At 43.4% G+C, this 21,881-nt stretch overlaps 1 protein-coding gene across 1 annotated transcript; it reads right to left on the reverse strand.

Annotated features, from left to right (window-relative positions):
• Positions 1 to 170: 170 nt before the first annotated feature.
• Positions 171 to 21,201, reverse strand: TRIM4 (tripartite motif containing 4). Its single transcript, XM_081256298.1, has 6 exons — positions 20,442 to 21,201; positions 13,898 to 13,993; positions 12,980 to 13,210; positions 11,709 to 11,731; positions 11,346 to 11,443; positions 171 to 4,148 (listed from the first exon to the last, which is right to left on the reverse strand). Exons 1-6 carry the CDS (start codon positions 20,832 to 20,834, stop codon positions 3,562 to 3,564), a joined length of 1,428 nt encoding a protein of 475 aa, XP_081112424.1. The 5' UTR covers positions 20,835 to 21,201; the 3' UTR covers positions 171 to 3,561.
• Positions 21,202 to 21,881: the final 680 nt, after the last annotated feature.

Here is a 21,881-nt window from a genome sequence, read left to right on the forward strand (position 1 = left end):
ACAGCAATAATTAACACATTGTAAATCAACTATACTTCAATAAAAAATAAAGTTTCTGTGGTGAAATAAACTTAAGAAATGGTGAATAAATACCCCTCCTAAAGAGTCATATAACACACTAATAAAGACTCAGAGAAACTAAGTAAAATAGGAAGCTGACTGGGACACTGTTTGTACATCAGAAGCATCAGAAGAGTTTATTTTTAACCAATACAACAACTGGGTCCCATTCCATGCCTGAAGAGATGAGAGACGGTCCAATATCAAGACCCAAAAAAGAGGCAAAAATTGTTAATCAGATGGGTAGAAGAGAAAAATTTTTTTCTCAGTAAAAGATGCAAGTTCTTTGCAATAGTAAGTAGTGATGGAAACCAGAATGTGTCACCCCAAAATATGCCTCTTTGACATAAAAATTATTTTGGGCTGAAGGCAATTAAGAGGCAGCAAACCCAGGAATCCTAAAGGCAGGATATAAATTCTTCTTTTACCAGAGACAGACTCAGCCCAGAGGCAGTGCCAGAAGAATCTGCAAACACACATTGACCCATTTGTTTCCACACATATATTTACCTTCACACAGTCTGCCACCCTTGGAAAACTAAAACTGTTTTCCTTTGTCCTAACATCTCTCCACAATTTTATTGTTCTTTGTCGAAGATACTATGAAAGCCAGAATTCTAAGCCAAGGCTTTGAGTTAGTATTCATTTTACGTTTCTCCTGCATGATGTGTTGCATGTGTTAAACCTTTTCTTGTTAATCTTTCTTTTCGTTAGAGTCCCAGCTGACAACCTCAGTAAGTAAAGTTTTACCTCCGTTATAGTAGTATAAAGGGAGGCTTATAAAGGTCTTTTCTTTGAGAAAAGAGGAAAAGGTTTGGAATCACTGCCATCAGAAGATGTAAAAAGGAATTTAAGATCAAGCTTGTTTACCAAGCAGCCCACAGAGCCTACTTGAAGTCAGAGAACAAGTCTTTGTAGCAGAACCAACCAACCTGGTTCAACAGCCCAGAAAGAAGAGTGGAGGAAAGGTACTGAGTTTCCCAAGGGCTGGAAATTAACAATGTAGGTATTGTCGACAAAAAACTAACTAATCGATCTAAGAAGGAAATGGAAAATTTTATTCGAGCCAAATTTGAGGATTATAACCCAGGAAGAGCATCTGAGAACCATTCCACCCGTTAGAAGTCAAGGCACAGTTATACAAGTTTTTTGAGATGAGGGCTGTACATTAAATGACATATTAATGACAGTTTACATCGGATCTAAGCACCATGTGACCCCTTATCAAGAAGGAATGTTATCTTTTAAGGAGTTGTCTTGTTGATGCTAGGAGAATGTTGCTCTTTATGTTGAGCAGGTATTTCTGCTGATGGGGGAGGTTTGGTTGATGCATAATGCAGACACACAATGCACAGCGCAGGGACAGAGACCAATGAGCAGAGAAAATTTTTTATGTTTCAATTTTTCTTGTCTTGCCATAAAATATGAATATTATTTCACAGCACTGAAGGAAGTCCTGACGGGCAAGTGTGTTAAATTCCTAAGTTCCACAAACTGGGTGGCTTAAAACAACAGAAATTTACTCACAGTTCTGGAGGCTAGAAGTCTGAAATCAGGGTGTTTGCAGGGCCATGCTCCCTCAGAAGCTTCTAGGGGAGGATTCTTCTTTGCCTTTTCCAGCATCTAGCAGCCCCAGGCATTCATTGGCTTGTAACAGCATAACTCCAGCATCTCCCATAGCCATCTTCCCTCTGTGTCCTCACATGGCATTTCCATGTATGTAAGTGTATGTGTGTGTGTGTACAAAATTCCCTCTAAGGATACTAGTGATATTGGATTAGGGCCCACCCTAATGGCCTCAGCTTAATTTCCAGATAAGGTCACATTCACAGCTAGGACTTCAACCTATCTTTTTCTCTGGAGGACAGAATTCAACTCATAACAGCAAGTATCTTGGAGAGTTAAGGAGAACTCAGCAGAAATCACTGAATGAGGGGGATTGGTCCAGCTGCAAAGGAAGACAAGCCAGGATGGGCTGGGACACAGGAAAGGGAGGAGGGATTAGGGAGGGTGCTGGAAGTTTTGTAAGAAGCTGCCAGAAAGCCTATTGCAAGTCTGGGAGGAGACACATTAAAATGTTAGTAGTGGTGGGATTATCAGTAACTTTAATTTTCTTCATACTTTTTATATGTTTCAAAGTTTCTATAATAAGTACATGATTTTATAACCAGAGAGAAACATTCATTATTTTCAAATAACTATCCAGTAACAGTCACAATCCTCCAAGTGTATACAATCTAGAGCAGGAAGGTAAAGAGAGGAGAACACTCATACAGGGTAAAAACATGTAACGAAATAAAAACCTGAAACAGAGGTGTTGGAGACCACAATCAGCATTCAATAACTGCTCACAGGTGAATGTAGAGTAGAAAAGACCAGGACTTTCCTCTCAGATCTAGATTCAATCCCAACATGCCCGTTTGACAACTGGGCAGGACTGAGCAAGTTAATCTCAAGGTTTGTTTTTTCTTTTGTAAAGACAGGATTTTAATTTCTATCTCATTTCCATCGCTGTTGCAAGAGTCACGTGGGAGCATTATGTATGTGAAGAGGCTAGCACAGTGTAAATACTTAACGAGGGTTTCCCAACATTTTCAGGATGATGTTAATAACCTTGTGCACACAGTATAGGAATCTGACGAAGGGAGAGCACAATGAACCCTTGAGGGCAGAGAGAGACATGGTCAGGTGAAGAGTAACAACACGGGCAGAGCAGGGGAACACTGCCTCAATTCTCCAATCCAAGAAAGTGAGGAGTATCAGTACTTACTGGAAAGAACAGGAATTACATGACTAAACAGAAAGGGATTCTATAAAGCTGTGAAATTTCAGGAAAAAAAAGTGAGATAGGCCTCTACTGTGAGATGTCCAAGCTATGTGCCTATAGCACCGGTTAGGATACTTCAGCCTGCAAGTGACCAGAAGGCAACTAGAACTGCCTTATACAATAAAGCAGCAATAATCTCATATAACAAGAAATTCGGGATTAGGGAAATTCCGACCATTTCATGATGCCAACAAAGACCACATTTCTCCTCCTTTTTCCACAGTTATTGTGCTGCCCCCGGTTCCAGTATACCTACTAACATCAGGAGAGGGGCTGTGTCTTCCCAAACATCTCTTTCTAAAAGCTAAAAAACTTTCCTCAGAGGCACCTTGGAGAATTTCTCACCCCACCTCACTGGCCAGAATTCCCTCCTATGTGCCTGTCTCCCTGAAGCATGTGGAGGGCACATGCTGAACAGTTCAATTAGGAAGAACCAGAAGTGGAGAAAAAGTGGGCCAAGTGGCCACTGGAAAGATACCCAGCAGGGCCTTCCACATCTGTCTACGCACATGATGTCCAGGGGGCGCTGAACAAAATGTGAAGTTGGAATCTGAATGGACAGAATTGAGGGACCACCCAGGATGGATTTATATATGAAGTCAAAGATGAGGGCCAAGGGATGTATGTCCCTGGGCTGGGGTACAAGGCAAAGATTCTTGGGCAGGAGAACAGCCTCATTTCCCACCAGTCGCTGGTGGGATGACTAAAGATGCTAATGGACTCAACCAAAAAAATGGCCGGAGACGTGAGATGGAAGGACAGGAAAAAGTGTATAGGTGCTCTCCATCCACAGCACTGTAGAATGAGATTTCCCCAGCCCTGTGATCTAGGAAAACTCCCACCCGGTGAAGAGCTGGCTCTAGCTTGGTAGGCCTCACAGAGATGCCTGTCAGGGGCCAATAGCCAGCAGAACTCCAACAAAGAGCCCAGATTCCCATGCGGGGGGACATTGTTGAACCACCAGTAATCCCCATGATGTCCTCCCGACACAACCCCACAGCAACCTCCAGGCTACCTTGGTGCTCAACTTCCCAGTAATGTTTCCCTGAGGTGAAAACGTTTTTTCCCAAAACGCAGGGTAAGTGCTGAAATCTCTCCACAAAGTCTGTGGTCCTCTGAGGATTCCTCCATCCAGTAAAGTAGCTCCACGCTGTAGAAAATAGTGGCCAAGAACTGGCTGATGCTCCATTTTTCACATATCTCCCTTCCTGGGAGAAGACAAGTTTGGGATAAGCAGTGTCCTCAGCTAGATTTACAGCCACTGCAGAGAAAATGAGAGCTGAGATCAATAATGCAAGAGCTTACCACCAACCCTCCTCCAGAAATGCCCGTCTGCTCCAGCTTCAGTGCCATCCTTCTTCCCTATCACATACTGTTAGGGAGAAGACGACTCATTGTCCTTCAACTGATCCTCAGCTGCGCCTAACAGGCCATAGTATGTATGAGTAACCTGAAATCTTCATTCCTCTTCTGCTTTAAAAGACTATGACCTAGGGCTTCCGTGGTGGCGCAGTGGTTGGGAGTCCGCCTGCCGATGCAGGAGACGCGGGTTCGTGCCCCGGTCCGGGAAGATCCCACATGCCGCGGAGCGGCTGGGCCCGTGAGCCATGGCTGCTGGGCCTGCACGTCCGGAGCCTGTGCTCTGCAGCGGGGGAGGCCACAATAGTGAGAGGCCCGCGTACAGCAAAAAAATATATATATATATTAAAAGACTATGACCTAGAAAATGGGGAGCCCATTATTTCATGGCCCCAAGTCTTCACCATCAGCATAAAATTAGGAGAAACAGTAACAAATACTGACTTGTTGAATCAGGACCAGAACCAAAGCTGTCGACTGGCTGGTTCTTTGTACAGGAACACACAGATGTCATCATTAACAAGGTATCTCTACTGATTCCAGCTGTTCACTGGGCATCTCTGCAGGTAACTCAAAACCGAATTCAGAGCATCACAAGTCCCCTTCCACTCTCTTGAGACTAATCCTCCCTCACATGCAGACTTCTTGTTTTCTATGTTCTCTAAGGTCTAAGGATATTAGCTCCACCCAAACACTCACACTTGGAAATCTTAAGGTTATTTGATTCTTCTTTCCCTCTGACCCTCGGTGGCTAATTAATCACCAAGTCTTATCAATTCTGCCTCTGAAATATCACTCAGGTTCTTTTCTTCCTCTCCTTTCCCATCGCCATTGTCTTCACTCGGACCTTCAGCATCTTTCACTGTAACTGTGTCTATAACTTCCTCCCTGGCCTGCCTCCAACTTCTCTTCCCTCCCAGACTCTCCCTGTCTCTTTAGTTTGCTGAGAGTTGTGTTTTGTTTTGTTTTTTTAATCAGAAATGTTAGATTTTTAAAATTTAGCATCATCATTGGAGTATAACTGCTTTACAGTGTTGTGTTAGTTGCTGCTGTATAACAAAGTGAATCAGCTATACGTACACATATGTCCCCATATCCCCTCCCTCTAGCGTCTCCCTCCCACCCCTCTAGGTGGTCACAAAGCACTGAGCTGATCTCCCTGTGCTATGCGGCTGCTTCCCACTAGCTATCTATTTTACGTTTGGTAGAGTATATATGTCAATGCCACTCCCTCACTTCATCCCAGCTTACCCTTCCCCCTCCCCGTGTCCTCAAGTCCTGAGTGTTAGATTTTGACAAGGACTTTTTCTGCAACTACTAGGTGATCAAATAGTTTTCTTTTTTTTTTTTGCGGTACGCGGGCCTCTCACTGTTGCGGCCTCTCCCGCTGCGGAGCACAGGCTCCGGGCGCACAGGTTCAGCGGCCATGGCTCACGGGCCCAGCCGCTCTGCAGCATGTGGGATCTTCCCGGACCGGGGCACGAACCCACGTCCCCTGCATCGGCAGGTGGACTCTCAACCACTGCGCCACCAGGGAAGCCCTCCTTTTTTTAATTTGCTAACATCGTGAATTATATTGACTTTCAAATGTTAAACCAAACCTGCTTTTCTACAATAAACTCCATTTGGTTGTGATGTATTATACATTGTTGAATTCAATTTGCTAAAATTTTCTTTAGAATTTTTCTATGTTCATGAGGGATACTCATCTATAGTTCTCTTCTCTTATAATGTCTTTGTCTGATTTTACTATCATGGTAATGCAGGCCTCATAGAACAAATTGGGAATAGTCTCTTCAATTTTTTGTTAAGAGTTTATGTAGAATAAATATTTTTTAAATGTTTGGTGAGATCACCAGTGAAGCCATTTGGAAAGGTTTCTAACATGAATTTCTTTAATAGAAATAATGTTATTCCAGTTATCTATTTTTTCTTGAGTCAGCTTTAGTCATTTGAGTCTTTTAAGGACTTTGTCCATTTCATCTATGTTGTCTGATATATCAGCATAAAGTTGCTTGTAATATTCCCTTATTATCCTTTTAATATCTATAGAATTTGTAGTGATGATGCCTCTGTTTTTTTTTTTTTTTTTGCAGTACGCGGGCCTCTCCCGTTGCGGAGCACAGGCTCCAGATGTGCAGGCTCAGCGGCCATGGCTCACGGGCCCAGCCGCTCTGCAGCATGTGGGATCTTCCCGGACCGGGGCACGAACCCGTGTCCCCTGCATCGGCAGGTGGACTCTCAACCACTGCGCCACCAGGGAAGCCCTCTCATTCTTAATACTAGTGATGTATCTCGTCATTCTGCTTAAAGTATATCAATAAAATTGATATTCTCAAAGAAAGAGCTTTTGGTTCCACTAATATTTCTTTCGTTTTCTGTATTCTATTGCAATGATTTATGCTCTGATTTTTATTATTTCCATTCTTCTGTTTTGGGGGGCTTTATTTGCTCTTCTTTTTCTAGTGTCTTAAGGTAGATACTGATGTCACTGATTTAAGGACTTTCTTCTTTTATGATATAGGTGATTAGTGCTATACATTTCCCTGTAAGTGTCGCTTTAGCTGTATCCCACAAATTCTGAAATGTTGTTTTCCTTTTCATTCAGTTCAAAGTATCAACACATTCTACTTCCCTTTTGATTTCACCTTTAATTCACGGGTTATTGAGAAGTGTGTCATTTAGTTTCCTAACATTTGGGGAACTTCCAAGGATTTTTTCTAACTCAAATGCATTGCGGTCAAAGAACACACTTTGTATGGCTTGAATCCTTTTGAATACTGAGATATGTCTTATGGCCCACCCTGTTCTACCTTAGAAAATGTTTCATGTACACTCAAAAAGAATATGTATTCTGTTTTTGTTTGGGGCAGTATTCTATAAATAACAGGGTGGTCAAGTTGGTTGATACTGCTATTCAAATTGATAGTGTTATTCAGTCTACTATATCCTTACTGAGTTTCTGCCTACTTGTTCTAAAAATTATTTTTTAAAGGTACTGAAAATTCCAGCTATAGTTGTGGATTTGTCTGTTTATCCTTGCAGCTCTATTAATTTTTGCTTAATATATTTTGAAGCTCTGTTACTAGGTGTATAAATGTTTAGAACTGTTATGTCCTCCTGATAAACTGACTCCTTAATCATTAGGACTTGACTTTATCTCTGGTAATATTCCTTGCTCTGAAATCTTGATATTAATATAACCATTCCAGATTTCTTTTGACTAATGTTAGCATGGTATATAGCTTTTTCCATTGTTTTAGTTTTAATATATATGGGTCTTTATATTTAATGTGCGTTTCTTGCAGCATATCGTTCGGTCTTGCTTTTTTTATCCAATCCAACCATTCTCTCCCTTTTGATTAGGACCATTTATACTTAATATGATTATTAATATGATTAGGTTTGTGTCTATCATCTTGTTATGTTTTCTATTTGTCCTATTCTTTTTTCTTCTTTTTTGCCTTCTTTCTGATTAACCAAGTATTCTTATGATTCCACTTCATCTCCTTTGTTGACTTATTAGTTACAACTCTTTTATTTTAGTGATTGCCATAAGGTTTATAATATACACCTTTAACTTAACAGCCTACCTTCAAGAGATATTATACCACTTCACATATAAGAATTGTATAATAGGGACTTCCCTGGTGGCCCAGTGGTTAAGAATCTGCCTTCCAATACAGGGAACATGGGTTCGATCCCTGGTCGGGGAAGTAAGATCCCACATGCTGCAGGGCAACTAAGCCCACGCACCACAACTACTGAGCCCACGTGCTCTAGAGCCCACACACCACAACTAGAGAGAAGCCCGCTCGCCTCAATGAAGAGCCTGCACGCCACAGCGAAAGATCCTGCATGCCGCGACTAAGACCCGACGCAGCCAAATAAATAAATACTTAAAAAAAAAGAACTATATAATGGTATACTTCTATTTCTCCCCTCCCAACATTCATGCTATTATTGTTGCGCATTTTACTTGTAAATATGTTATAAACTCTGTTATTTTCTGTCTGTTTAAACAGTCAATTACTGTATTTGTCAGGGTTCTCCAGAGAAATAGAACCAGTAAGATGTATGTGTATAGAGAAAGAGATTATAAGGAATTGTTTCATGTGATTATGGTGACTGGCAAGTCCAAATCCACTGTGTGTGACAGAAGGCTCACGACCCAGGGAAAACTGATGTTCCAGTTCAAAGGCCACAAGGCAGGAAGAACCAAAGCCGCAGATGGAGTCCTAAGGCAGTCTGCTGTAGAATTCCCTCTTGTTCAGGGTGAAAAGTCAGCCTTTTGTTCTATTCAGGCCTGCAACTGATTAGATTAGGCCCACCAGCATTATGGAGAGCAATCTGCTTTACTCAAGTTTCCTGATTTAAATATTAGTCTCATCCCCAAACACTCTTACTGTCACAGCAACACCCAAAATAATGTTTCACCAAGTATCTGGGCACCTTGTGCCCCAGTCAAATTAAAATATAAATTAACCATCCCTATTACCTTTTAATGAGATTTAAGTAATGACAGAAGTACATATTTCTTTACGTCATTACCATTTCAGAAGATGTTTTACTCCTTTGTGTAGATCTGACTTCCATCTGGTATCATTTTCCTTCTGCTTAAAGGACTTCCTCTAACATTTCTTGCAGTGTTGGTCTGATAAACTCTTTATGTTCCTGGATATCAGCAAACATCTTTGTTTCACCTTATTTTTGAAGGGTATTTTTGCCAGGAATAAAAGTCTGGGTTAACAGTTATTTTCTTTCAGTCCTTTAAAGATTTTGTTCACTTGCATTGCTTTCAATGAGTAATGTGATGTCATCTTTATCTTTGTTCCACTGTAACATGTCCTTTTTAACTTGTTGCATTTAAAATTTTCTCTTTATCACTGGTTTTGGTGTAGTTTTCATCATGCTTAGGATTTGCTGAGTTTCTTGGATCTGTGTACTTATAGTTTTCATCAACTTTGGGAAGTTGTCGGTCATTATTTCTTCAAATGTTTTTTCTGTCTCATCCCCATCCCACTCCTCTCCCTGAGAGGTACCAATGACCAGACATAAGGCTGCATGAAAATGACCCACAGCTCACTGATGCTATTCTCATTTTTTAAGTTTTTTTCTCTGTGTGTTTCATTTTGCCTAGTTTCCACTGCTCTATCTTTTCAAGCTCACTAAGCTTTTCTTTTGCAATGACACATTAACCCCAACCAGCTTGTTCTTCATCTCAGTTACAGTAGTTTTCATCTCTAGAAGTCTGTCTGGGATTTTTTTGTATCTTTCATGTCCCCATATGCCTCTTTACAAAATAGTTACAATAACTGTATTAATGTTCTTCTATGCTTATTCTAGCGTTCAGGTAAATCCTGGATCAGTTTCAATTGATTATTCTCCTCATCATGGGTCATGTTTTCCTATCTTTTTGCCTGCCTAGTAATCTTTGATTGGATGCCAGGCATTGTGGTTTTACATTGTTGGGTACTCATTTTTTAAAATTCCTATCCATCTTGTTGAGCTTTGTCCTGGGATGCAGTTACTTGGAAATAATTTCATCCTTTTGGGTCTTATTTCATGATTTGTAAAGTGGGTCCAAAGCAGTGCTCAGTGTAGGGTTAATTATTTCCCACTAATGAGGCAAGATTTTCCTGAGTACTCTACCCAGTGCCCCACGAATTAAGAGTTTTCCAGAGGCTGGTAGGAACAGGCATTGTTCCTGGCCCTGTGTGAGCACCAGGAACTGTTTCTTCTACTCATTTTGGAAATTTCCTTCCTCAAACTCGGTTAGTTCTTCACAAGCATGTACTGATCAGCATTCTGCTGAATGTTCACGGCGTGTCTCTGTAGATCATCTGGGTTCTCTCTCTGTCCAGCTCTCTCCTCTCCAGTACTCTGTCCAGTGCTCTGTAAACTCTCACTGCTTTGTTCTCCCTGGACTCTCAGCTCCACTCCTCAACGCAGGAAGTCCACCTGGCTCCACCTCTGTTACCCTCCCTGAGGTGGCCTGGAAACTCTCTCAAGGCTGTAGGCTGGGGCCATCATAGAGTGCACCTCATTTGTTTCACATTTCCCATGAATCGCTGTCCTTCACTGCCTGAGGTCCAGTGTTTTAAAAACTGTTGTTTTATGTATTGTCTGTTTTGGTTTTTTTTTGCTCAACTAAGTTTCAGGAGTAAATCCAGTCCGTTACTGCATTTTAGCTGGAAGTAGACATCCACACCATGATTCTTTTTTTTTTTTTTTTTTCCTGCATGCAGGCCTCTCACTGCTGCGGCCTCTCCCGTTGCGGAGCACAGGCTCCGGACGCGCAGGCCCAGCAGCCATGGCTCACGGGCCCAGCTGCTCCGCGGCATGTGGGATCCTCCCGGACCGGGGCACGAACCCGCGTCCCCTGCATCGGCAGGCGGACCCCCAACCACTGCACCACCAGGGAAGCCCCACACCATGATTCTTAATCAGGTACATGCACATGAGAATTGAGTGCATACCTTTACATCACATACATGCCTTGGTACTTCCCTGGAGATCTAATAAGTTTATCTTCAGTCTTTCCTACACTCATCTTCTCAAACTCAGTTCCTGCCTTTCCCCATATGCACCTTATGGTTGAGTCACATCAGATACCCTCTCCTCGATTTTCTCCACATCTTAGCTCATGCTGCCACCTCTGCCTGGAAGAGGATTCCCTCATTTTCCACTTGGCAAACTGCTACTCATCCTTCAAATTCCCAAACAACTGTCATCACCTCTGCTGTGAAAACTTTCCCACTTCACCCCCAACAGTGGTCTTCCTCTGTAGTTTTGCAGTATTTTATTCATACCATTTCATACCATACCACTGGATCCCACTGTATTACAGTAAAGTGATATGTGTCTGTCTCTCCAATTTGTAAGCAAATAGGTCTTTTTCTTTTTGTATCACTAGTACCTTATAACACACAGTATGTGTTAAATGGATGTTTCTTGAATGAAGCATATATCCATTTATTCCTAAGTACTTATTACCATTTTCCTGACCCTCCTGTCAGCTGCATGCTTTGTTTTCTCTTTCCTTTCCAGACTTCTCTCGTTCATTCTCTGAGCTCCAACTCCCAGAAATTCTGCTCACCTTGGAATCGCTTCAGCATTTCCTTCATCATTGGTAGCCGGCACACAGTCTTCACCTTTAGAACTTCAAAGGAATAGTTCACATCCTGGTTCTCACACCTAAGAGAAGTGCAGAAGGCTGCTCTGCTTAGGAGACAACCAGGACACCCAAGACCCCCAACTCCCAACTGAAGGTTCAAATCTCAGAGGTCAGACTTCTTCTCTCCCATTCCTCCTGGCAAAAGTGAACAGTGGAACTCCTCCCCGACAACCCCCTCACGTCAATGTCCACACTGATCTATGGAGCTCAGGCCTCATTTCCCCTCTGCTTGGCCGTATCTTTACCATTCTACTCAAGCCCCCATAAGAAGGCAAGAGTTTGTACCTGGTCAACACATCTTTTGGATTCTGTGAAGAGAAGAAAGAAATAAGTTATGTACCTTCCCCTAGAGATCTTTTACTCGACTTTGTGAGCAGGTATTTTTCTGTCAGTTGCTTTTATTAATGTCACATATGCTCTCATGCTGTCAAACCCAATGCATTAACACAACATAGTCTTTGTTTCATGTGACCCCTCTGAACTATTTAACAATGTTGACCAATCCTTTCCTTGAAGCCCTCCTCTTTCTCCTTTGGCACTATGACATTAGCTCTTTCCTGGCTTTTTGCCTACTTCTCCGTCTACACTCTTTCATCAATCACAGACAAATGTTAGTGAGGATGTGGTGGGAATATAAAATGGAAAAAAGTAGTTTGGAAAAAGGCAGTTTCTTTAAAAGTTAAATATAAATATAGCATACAGCCTAGCAATTCTGTGCCTACTACTTACCCAAGAGAAATGAAAACATATGTCCACACAAAGAATGACAGACAAGTGTTAAAGCAGCATCTTTCCTAATAACCAAAAGGTGGAAACAACCCAAATGTCCATCAACTGGTGAACAGATATACAAAATATGGTATATTCTACAATGCAATACCATTCTGGAATTTAAAAAAGGGATGCAAATACAATACTAATATATGCTACAACATGAATGAACCTCAAAAACATTACACTAAATGAAAGAATCCATATACAAAAGAAATGTGTTATTTCAAAGATTCTGCTATAGTATATCTTTGGATATGCAATTGGAACTTCACTGCTCAGTCAAGTTGTAAAAGTTCTATACAATTCTTGAAATCTAAGTATCTCATATTACCTGAGCTCATCAGACCTAAATTTCACATTAATTTCCTTTGAAAGGTGAATCTTTGACTCTTTAATTGTATAATAAAAATAATAAGGGGCTTCCCTGGTGGTGCAGTGGTTGAGAGTCCGCCTGCCAATGCAGGGGACACGGGTTCGTGCCCCGGTCCAGGAAGATCCCACATGTCGTGGAGCGGCTGGGCCCATGAGCCATGGCCACTGAGCCTGCATGTCCGGAGCCTGTGCTCCGCAATGGGAGAGGCCACAACAGTGAGAGGCCCACGTACCGCAAAAATAAATGAATAAAAATAATAACACAACAGCAACACAGAGAAAATATGTCTTCTACTAAACCCACTCACCAGGAAGGACATTCAGTTCTAAAGGCAAGAGGGAGTTCAGTTAGGGATGTTAACTAACAACTCTGTAAAGACAGAGACTGCGCCCTTCCCTGCCGGTCTCACCTGGAGCAGCTCCAGGGTGGAGCTCTGGCTCTTCTCCCCCACCTCAAAGATGAGCTTCTTCATGGAAGTGATCATTTGATTGAGCCTTAATGTGTTCTCATTCTGTTTCTTCTTTGTCTCTTCTTCTTCTTGGCTCAGTCTCTTAAGAAACAATTGCTCTTCTTCAGCCAGGAAGACATGCAGCTTTGCAAACTCCGCACTGACTCTCGTTCGCTTATTCTTCATCTTCTCCTATAGCCACAGAAGACTGGCTCAGTCCTTGTTCTGCCTGGTCCTTCCTCCTAAATTCCCTGCACATGACTCCCTAACAATCCATGATCCTTCCTTTCAAATCACCTCCTCCAGAAAAGTTCCTGCCCAGCCCCTACAAATTTCCCCTACTCCTTTCTTTACACCTACTTGATATCTTTGTACTAGTCTATATAGTATTAATTCATTCTTTGTAACATCTGAGTCTCTGCTATGATAGCAATGCCTTGTTTGTATACTTTTTAAACTAAAATGCACTTGCACATCTATTATTTAATTTAGCCCTCAGATCACCTACCGTTTAGTTATGTTAAATCTTAGATGTGCATATGTGTGCCCACGTCAACTAGACTAGCATCTCTGGAAGCAAACTCCATTTGCTTTCCACAGTGCCATAGACCCGAATCAACTCCAATGTAGGAAGCCAACCTAGGGAGAAAGCAGGAAGGAAAGGGACACTACCCTTGAGATATGAGGATGAAGTGTGTGGAACTCATGTTGCCCAAAGACACAGGTCAGTAGAGATAGATTCTTCCTGTTCTATCACCTTATCTGAAAGGGGCCGAACAACTGATGAGGTCCACAAGCTCTTCCCAGCGAAAGCCCTTGAGCAGCCTCAGACTGAAAGGACTCAAGGGCAAGAAATACCCAACCAACTTCTGCTCTTACCTTCCACTCTGCAGCATTCTTCACTTCCATGTCCTGTAAATGCATGGCTTTCTTCATCTTGGCTATCAGACTACGTTGAGTCTTAAGAAGTTTTTCCTGTCAGCAAAAACACGCATAAGTAAGAAATTAACTCCCCCAGCATCTTCCTTGTTCAAGAGCTAAAAGTCACCTAATTCAAACAAGGGATGAGATTGAGAAAATGCTGAAGATGACTACAGGCTAATGCATAAGGATTATTCTGGTCTAAAATCGTCATAACACAATACAGAGTATGCCTATTAAATAGACAAAAATTTTAAATTGTTAGAAGATTCATAAATGCCTAGTCCTGGCAAGGGAAAAGGCTTCTGGCACCATAATAGTAGGAGAGTAAGGGTCCCATCTTTTTGAAGAGCAACTGGCAGGATTTAACAAAATTGAAAATATGCATAATCCTATTTCTAATAATATCCAACAAAACATTAGCAAAAATAATATGTATAGGAAAGTTAACTGCAGCATTATTCACTACCCATCAATGTGGAATCATTAAATTATGGTATATTGATACTCTACATCAATTTCAGGTAGCTCTCTATATAATTCTGTTTTGAAAAGAACAAATATACATGTGTCTGTGCAAGTGTGTACGTTTGTATCTGAACAGAGGGAAAATCTGGAAGGGTATATACCTAAGTATTATTAACACTGTTTATCTCTGGGGAATAGGAATGGCTTGAAAGTTGGAGGGGGAGGACTAGAAATTTTATAAATCTCTGTTTTGTTTGAATTTCTACAAGAGGCACATATTCTTTTTATAATTAGAAAAAACCAAATAAGCTATTAAAAAAATTGAGTCGATCAGAAGGAACACAGTAGGCTGCAGAGGGGAAGCACCTAACAGCAGAATCTCAGGGATGACCTTAGAGACAGAGGCAGACAGGTTAGAGACACGCACAAATCACTGTCAAATCTGATGTACGTGTGAAGGCTGTCATGAGATAAATATCTCCTTTGAATGTGACCAAGATTTTTTTTTAATCTTTCACTTTTGTTTGCTAATAAACATAAATATATTTGAAATAGAACTTTTCAGTTTTTAAAAGCCCTTAACAATTTTCAGTATGTATGAATTTTCCTGTTTCATTACCTAAGCTTTTTTGTATCTTGCCACAGTTGGGCTCTTAAAGTGGTCCCCTGAGTAAACTTGGTAACGTTCTGGGATTAGAAAACTTCTTTTCTGCAATAACAGAAACTGCCACGAGGTGGCAGGACGGCAACACAAGCATTTCAAAGCTGGGTAGACGTACCAAAGTTTAAAAATCACTCTCTTCATTTAACATCAGACAATTGTGTGTATATAAAACTATAATAAAAGAGCAGACATTTATAGAATGAAGACATTTGCTGACTTGTGATCATGTAGTTCAAACGACATGAAACTTCAAATCAGGTCTGAGTTTCAGTCTAGACCTTCACAAACTAGCTATGGATCTGTGGTCAAGTCAGCCTCACACATTTCCTGGGCCACAGCTCCCTTACCTAGAAGATGAAGACAACTAGACTAGATGGTCTTTTCTTAAAACCATCCCAGCACTTAGGTTCTGTGAATTTCAGTCACTGTAACCTCTGTATCCAATCCAAGCAGGGAGGTCTACCTCCAAAATACATATCAAATCTGCCTATCTGCCATCCCCAGCCACCTCCTAGTTCAAGCCACCTCTTGTCTGCACAACTACAATAACCTCATGACTGGGCTCCCTACTTCCAGTCTTGTCCTTCTCTTATCCAATGTCCACAGAGAAGCCAGCATAATCTTCTAAAGACCAGTCGGATCATGTCAGTCCCCTGCTTAAGATTCTCGGTTGGCTTCCCGCATCACTAAGAAAATTCAAACACCTTGTGGTCCGACATAACCCCACTCTTGTCTGCATCTCCCAACTCATCTCGTGCTGCTTTCCCCCTTGCTCGTGATGCTCCAGGTGCATAGATCTTTCAGTTCCTTAGATAGGTCCTGCTCTTCCCAGCCTCAGGGTCTTTGAATTTGCTATCCACTGCCTGGGATGTTCTTCCCACAGTTCCTCAGATGGCTGATTCCTCATCCATCAAGTCTCAACTGAAATGTCATCTCCTCAGAGGAGGCTACCGTGTTCCCTTATTAAAGCCCATGTCACTTCTCTGGCACGGCACTATCTTTCTTTCACAGCACATATCACCATCTGTGGTCATTTACTTGTCCACGGTGTGCCTCTCACCCCCACCCCAGCCAGACTGTAAGCCCCATGGTCTTTTCACCACTGTTTGCCCAGTGCTGAGTCTGGTACTGTAGTACAGCAAGTGACACAAAACGGGTGGTTCAAGAAATACTGAATATCTGTTAAATGAGTTAATAGCAATGAAGGGATTAGCTCCCAGAGTCACAGACTAAACATTGGCTTGAGGGAAAAAAGAGCTGTGCCTGGAAGCCTTTTCCAGGCAAAGAGTTTGCTCCCTGAAGCTTAGGACGCTATTCTCTTTCTCTGTTCTCTTTTTCTCCCCAACCACCAATGACTCCATTAAAGACAACTTGTGCTCTGAAAGATTTTTTTGAGATTCCCTCTGTGAAGATACTAAGATGTAGGTCCATGGTCCTCCATCCTATCTGTACACTAGAATCACCTAGTGAATTTTTAAACAATGCTGATGCCAAGGGCCCCATCAACTGAATCAAACACTCGTGGGGGTTGGGGGGCAGTATTGCTTAAAAGTGCTCCCAGGTGTATCCTGAGTCACTGGTGTGGCCCAAGAGGGTGAGCAGAGTGGGCTAGGAATTCATCAAAGCAGGTTTCCTGGATGCAGTACTCAGGGGCTCAGATCCTCAGAGAAAGCATCTAGCACACTGTCTGCAGGGCTCAGGTGTGGGCATAGGATGGGGGATATTTTCCATGGATTTAGGGAACTCCAAACATTTAAGTCACAGTGCACCCACCTGAGTATGTGCTTGGAATGGGATGGTGGAAACAGAATTGTTCTACCCAAGAGCAACTTAATGTTTTTCTAGCTAACTTGGGGTGGGGTGGAGATGGATAGACTGAGCAGCAATGAAGCAGAGGAGGGTGCAGAAAAGGACAGACAACGGGCAATTGTGCCTAATGACCTGACTCCGGAACACCTGGCCAGTCAACCTCATGACATTCAACTCTCCCCAGCCTTACCCTCACCCACTCCCTACCTGTTGGCCCGTTTTTGTTTAATCCTGAAATCCCACCTCTTCTGATTAGTTTTCTCAGCTAGATTAGCTGTAGCAGAGTGAAAAATGATATGGACTAGGAATTAGAGGACCTCAGTCGAAGCTTAGCCACTTCCTAGCTTCTGTGACCTTGGGTAAGTGGTCTCACATCTCTGGGCCTCAGCTGCCTCATCTACAAAATGGGGATAACAGAATCCATCCAACAGGGCTGCTATGGAAATTTAAAATTACTATACGAAAAATGCTTAGAACTGTCAGTGATGCATAAGTAATCAACACCTGATAGCTATCATTAATATTATGATTATTGCCAAAGGTTGAAGCTTTAAGGGTTATTTTCTCCTTTCATACCTAACCACTTACACTTGCCTCAGCCCTCCCCCATAAATTTTTTTTGGGTTTTTTTTTTTTTTTGGATTTTTTTCAGCCATGCAGTGTAGCATGAGGGATCTTAGTTCCCAGACCAGAGATCGAACCCACGCCCCCTTCAGTGGAAGCGTGGAGTCTTAACCACTGGACCTCCAGGGAAGTCCCATGTATTTTCTCTTCCATTTCTCTGATGGGTCCTTCCAATTTCTTTTGCTGGCTACTAAGCATTGGTGTTTCCCGAGCTTCTCTTCATTTCCCTCTTTTTTTTTTTACCCTTTATGTGGTCTCTCCAGGAAAATCTAATCAGCTTACTTCTTCCATTACTTCAAGGGTAGGCTGATGATTCTAATCTAAAATACTGTGTTTCTAGCTTCCTATGCCCCCTGCCTCCTGTCCCTCTTCCTTGGACTTCCTGTCACAGTTACTTTACTCTCAACATGTCCCAAATGAGCACCAGATACCCAGACTGCCGTCCTAGACTCCTCTCTCTCCCCGACCCATTAGCTCCAATTAGTTACAATGTCATGCAGCTCCAGCTCATCATAACTCCATGCCCTCCTCTTCTCCATCTCCCCTGCCCTGCACTCATTCAGGCCCTTACTACCTCCTGCTCGAAGTAGTGCAATAGCAGCCCAACTGGTCTTCTCCATTCATCCCCGTGGATGCCACAATGAACTTTCTAAAACAAAAGAACTGATCGTGTCATCTCCTGCCTTAAAATCCTTCAATGATCCCCATTCCCTGGAAGAGAAAGCTCGGTCTTCTCAGTATGGTCAACAAGATCCTCCACAACATGGACCCTGCCTCTGTCTTCAGCCTCAACTCCCACCATCCTCCCTGCCACGCGCTACCCTCCTGAAGCACAGAGCGACCTCTGGTCTTCTTATTTATCACATGCTATTCCACGTTGCCACACTATTGAATATGCTGTTCCCTTGGCCTGAATATCCTCTCCCCCAGCTTGCTGTACTCATCCGTCAAGAGTGGACTCATGTTCCACTCCTCTGTGAAGGCGATCCTCACTCCCGTCTGATCACTCTAACCTCAGACCTTCTGTGTGTTGGTACAAACGTTAATAACTCTCACACACACTGAAATTACAGGACTACATGCTTACGCCCCATACAAGACAAGGCCCATGTCCTTCTCATCCATTACGTCCAGATTCTAGAACAACGACTAGCACCGATAAAGGTTACTGAATAAAAAAATGAATGTACACTTTCTAGTCTAACTTTGCATCTGTTTCCTGTTTGTAGTCAGCTGATAAAACTGTACAGCATTTCACAGTTTACAATACACTTTAACTTGTATCATTGAATTCGTGTTTTCAGCAAGTACTTACTAGATACCAATTCAGATGGAGACCACCGGAGTGACACCGTCAGTAATGGAAGGGGGTGGGGCTACTCTGGAAAGGATGATCAAGGAAGGTCTTCAAGCTAAAGTCTAAAAGGATCTAAAGGATGGAAGGTATGAGTAGAGAGTGAACAGGCTTGAAACAAAAGCAAGAAGGCCAGTGTGGCTGGACCAGAGTATGATAAACCGATTTATTTGACTGAAGCTTCTTAACTCTAAGATAAGGCAGAATAGATAATCTCCAAATTCAAACATTAAGTGATTTTCCCAATTGATGAAGGAAGCTAGTAAAATCCAGACTCATCCCTACAAGCCAGGTTTTTCCCAAATCATTAGTTGTCTATGACATCTGTAGGTATAAACCCGTACTGTCCAATACAGCATCCATTAGCCATGTGAGCTCCTGAAATGTGGATAGTCCGAACTGATGTGTGTAAATGTAAAGTACACAGATTTCAAAAACCTATCATGAAAAAAAAGGTAAAATTTCTCATTGATAATTTTTTATATCAATCAATGTTGAATGAATGTTCGTTGCAGCACTATTTACAACAGCCAGAGCATGGAAGCAACCTAAATGTCCATCAACAGAGGAATGGATAAAGAAGATGTGGTACATATGTACAATGGACTATTACTCAGCCATAAAAAGGAACGAAATTGTGCCATTTGCAGAGGCATGGATGGACCTAGAGACTGACGTACAGAGTGAAGTAAGTCAGAAAGAAAAAAAATAAATATCGTATATTATTGCATATATGTGGAATCTAGAAAAATAGTATAGATGAACTTATTTTCAAAGCAGAAATAGAGGCACAGACGTAGAGAACAAACGTATGGATACCAAGGGGGGAGGGGGGTGGGATGAACTGAGAGATTGCAACTGACATATATACACTACTATGTATAAAATAGATAACTAATGAGAACCTACTGTATAGCACAGGGAACTCTACTCGGTGCTCTGTGGTGACCTAAATGGGAAAGAAATCCAAAAAAGAGGGGACAGATGTATCCGTATAGCTGATTCACTTTGCTGTACAGCAGAACCTAACACAACATTGTAAAGCAACTATACTCCAAATGTATATATATGTGAAATCACACTATCTGTGCCCATCCAAGTCAGAGAACAGCTGTAAGAAAAACCTGAGTTCTCCATTTTCTGATTATCTTTTGTTTCATTTTCACAATAAAGAGGAAACAGAATGAGCTTTAAGAAAAAAAAAATCAATGTTGAATGATATTTTCGATAATGGGGTTAAATAAATTATTAAAATTAACATCACCTGTTTCTTTTTACCACTAGAAAAAAATTTAATAACATATGTGGCTCGTATTTTTGTTTCTATTGGACAGCACTGGTGTATAACCTCTCAGGAAAACCGTCTTAAACTAGGAGCTCCCGGAAGCCAGTCCCTTGAAAATTCTGCAGTGATGACTGAACCTTGCACCGGCCCTCCCAATCCCAGTTTTAACTCCAGCTCTGAGATCCGTGAGTCGCTTAACTTTTCTGAGCCTGGTGGGGGTAGGATGGGGGTTCATGCTTCCAACGTGAACAGTAAACGTTCCCAGGCAATACCGGCAGCCCCATAAGGGCCGGCTCACCCGGTAGCTCGCGAAGGCCTCGTCGACGGGGGCCATGGTGTGGGCCTGGTGCTCCTGGGACTCCCTGCACACCAAGCACACGAGCCGCTGATCGTCCTCGCAGAAGAGCCGCAGCGGCTCCCAATGGCGGCCGCACAGGCCGTGGGGCGCGGGGCCCAGGCGCCGGCGCCGCATCCTCTCCGTCAGCCGGGCCAGGGCCCAGTTGGGCCGCATCGCAGCGGGCGCCGACGGCTGCCGGCACTCGGGGCAGGGGACCGGGCTGCCGCTCGGCGCCCAGCTGCGGCGCAGGCAGCCGCGACAGAAGTTGTGGCCGCACTCAATGGACACCGGGTCCTCGAAATAGTCCAGGCAGATGGAGCAGGTCAGCTCCTCCTGGAAGTCCTCGGCCTCCATGCTGCTCCTCGGCCCCAGAGCCGGAGTCGTGGTTGGATGAGAGGTCTGCAGGCTGCGGGAGGTGGCCTTCGGAACCGCGGCCGCCGCCTCCGGCGGGAGGGAAAAGTGCAGCCTCTTCCGGGGTTCGACACCCAGCGGGGCCGCGCGAACGCCGGACGGCGGCCCTTTCCCACGCGTGCTGAGGGCGCCGACCCCGCGAACCTCCGGGTTTCCTCGCGAGGACTGCGCGCTAGGCGTGACGGGACTGCGGGCTGCAACTGGACGAACAGTAGAGATGCGGAAGTTCCCCAAGAAGCCTAGAGAGGCCTCGAGGAGCCCGTAGTTCGGGGGACGCGCCGGAATGCGAAGATCGCGCAGCTGCAGCAGCCGCTGGTGGAGCAAAACGGGGAGGCGCTAATTAACTTGGCCTGGCCTTCAGGTTTGCGGGGTGAGGTCAATGTTCGCCGTCCAACTCCGGAAGATTTAGGGTCTGGAGTTCTAGGCGAGCTGCTGCCCAGAAGGGCGTTCCAGGCGGGTAGCAGCCTAGCGGCAGAAGGGCCAGAAAACCGTGGCGCATCTGTGCAGCCGGGCCTGGAGTGCGGTTAAGGAGGCGCCGTGCCCGGTAGGCTGGCTGTTCTTGAAGTCTCTCCTTTTTCTTTCAGCCTCATTCTCCAGGAGTGGAAGCCGTTCTTGTCCTCCAACCCCAAGGTCTAGTTGAGTTTCTAGAAAGGCAGGATTTCTGGCTCCCCACACGAAGCCCACAAACTCGAAGCCCACAAACTCTCCTGGAGTTCGAGGATTCAGGCGAACTGGAGAGCCAGTTTTCTAAGAGGCCACCAGGGAAGGGAGTGTTTAGCCTCACGACCTAGTGGGGAGCTGTCTGATCACTCTGCACTCTGATTTCCCTCTCTTTTTTTCCCCAGCACAAGAGACACACCAGGTAGAGGAAGCCCATTTTTAGAGCAGGGGCCTCACTCACCCAGTGCAGATAGAGGGTCTAATAATTAAGTTAGGGGAAAGAATCTAGGGTTAGATGGTCTTCCCCAGGTTTGAGACTTCCCACCAGTA

The sequence above is a fragment of the Mesoplodon bidens genome (genome assembly GCF_964165515.1).
Source record: "Mesoplodon bidens genome assembly, chromosome: 15".
NCBI lineage: Eukaryota > Metazoa > Chordata > Mammalia > Artiodactyla > Ziphiidae > Mesoplodon > Mesoplodon bidens.

Bases quoted from the DNA above. Each gene is read 5' to 3' on its own strand.
- TRIM4 (XM_081256298.1), bottom strand. From the start codon at position 20,834: ATGGAGGCCGAGGACTTCCAGGAGGAGCTGACCTGCTCCATCTGCCTG. The intron at 13,211-13,897 runs GTAAGAGCAGAA...CTGTGGCTATAG, and splicing joins AGAATGCTGCAGAGTGGAAG to GAGAAGATGAAGAATAAGCG. The intron at 11,732-12,979 runs GTGAGACCGGCA...TTCTCTTCACAG, and splicing joins CCACCCTGGAGCTGCTCCAG to AATCCAAAAGATGTGTTGAC.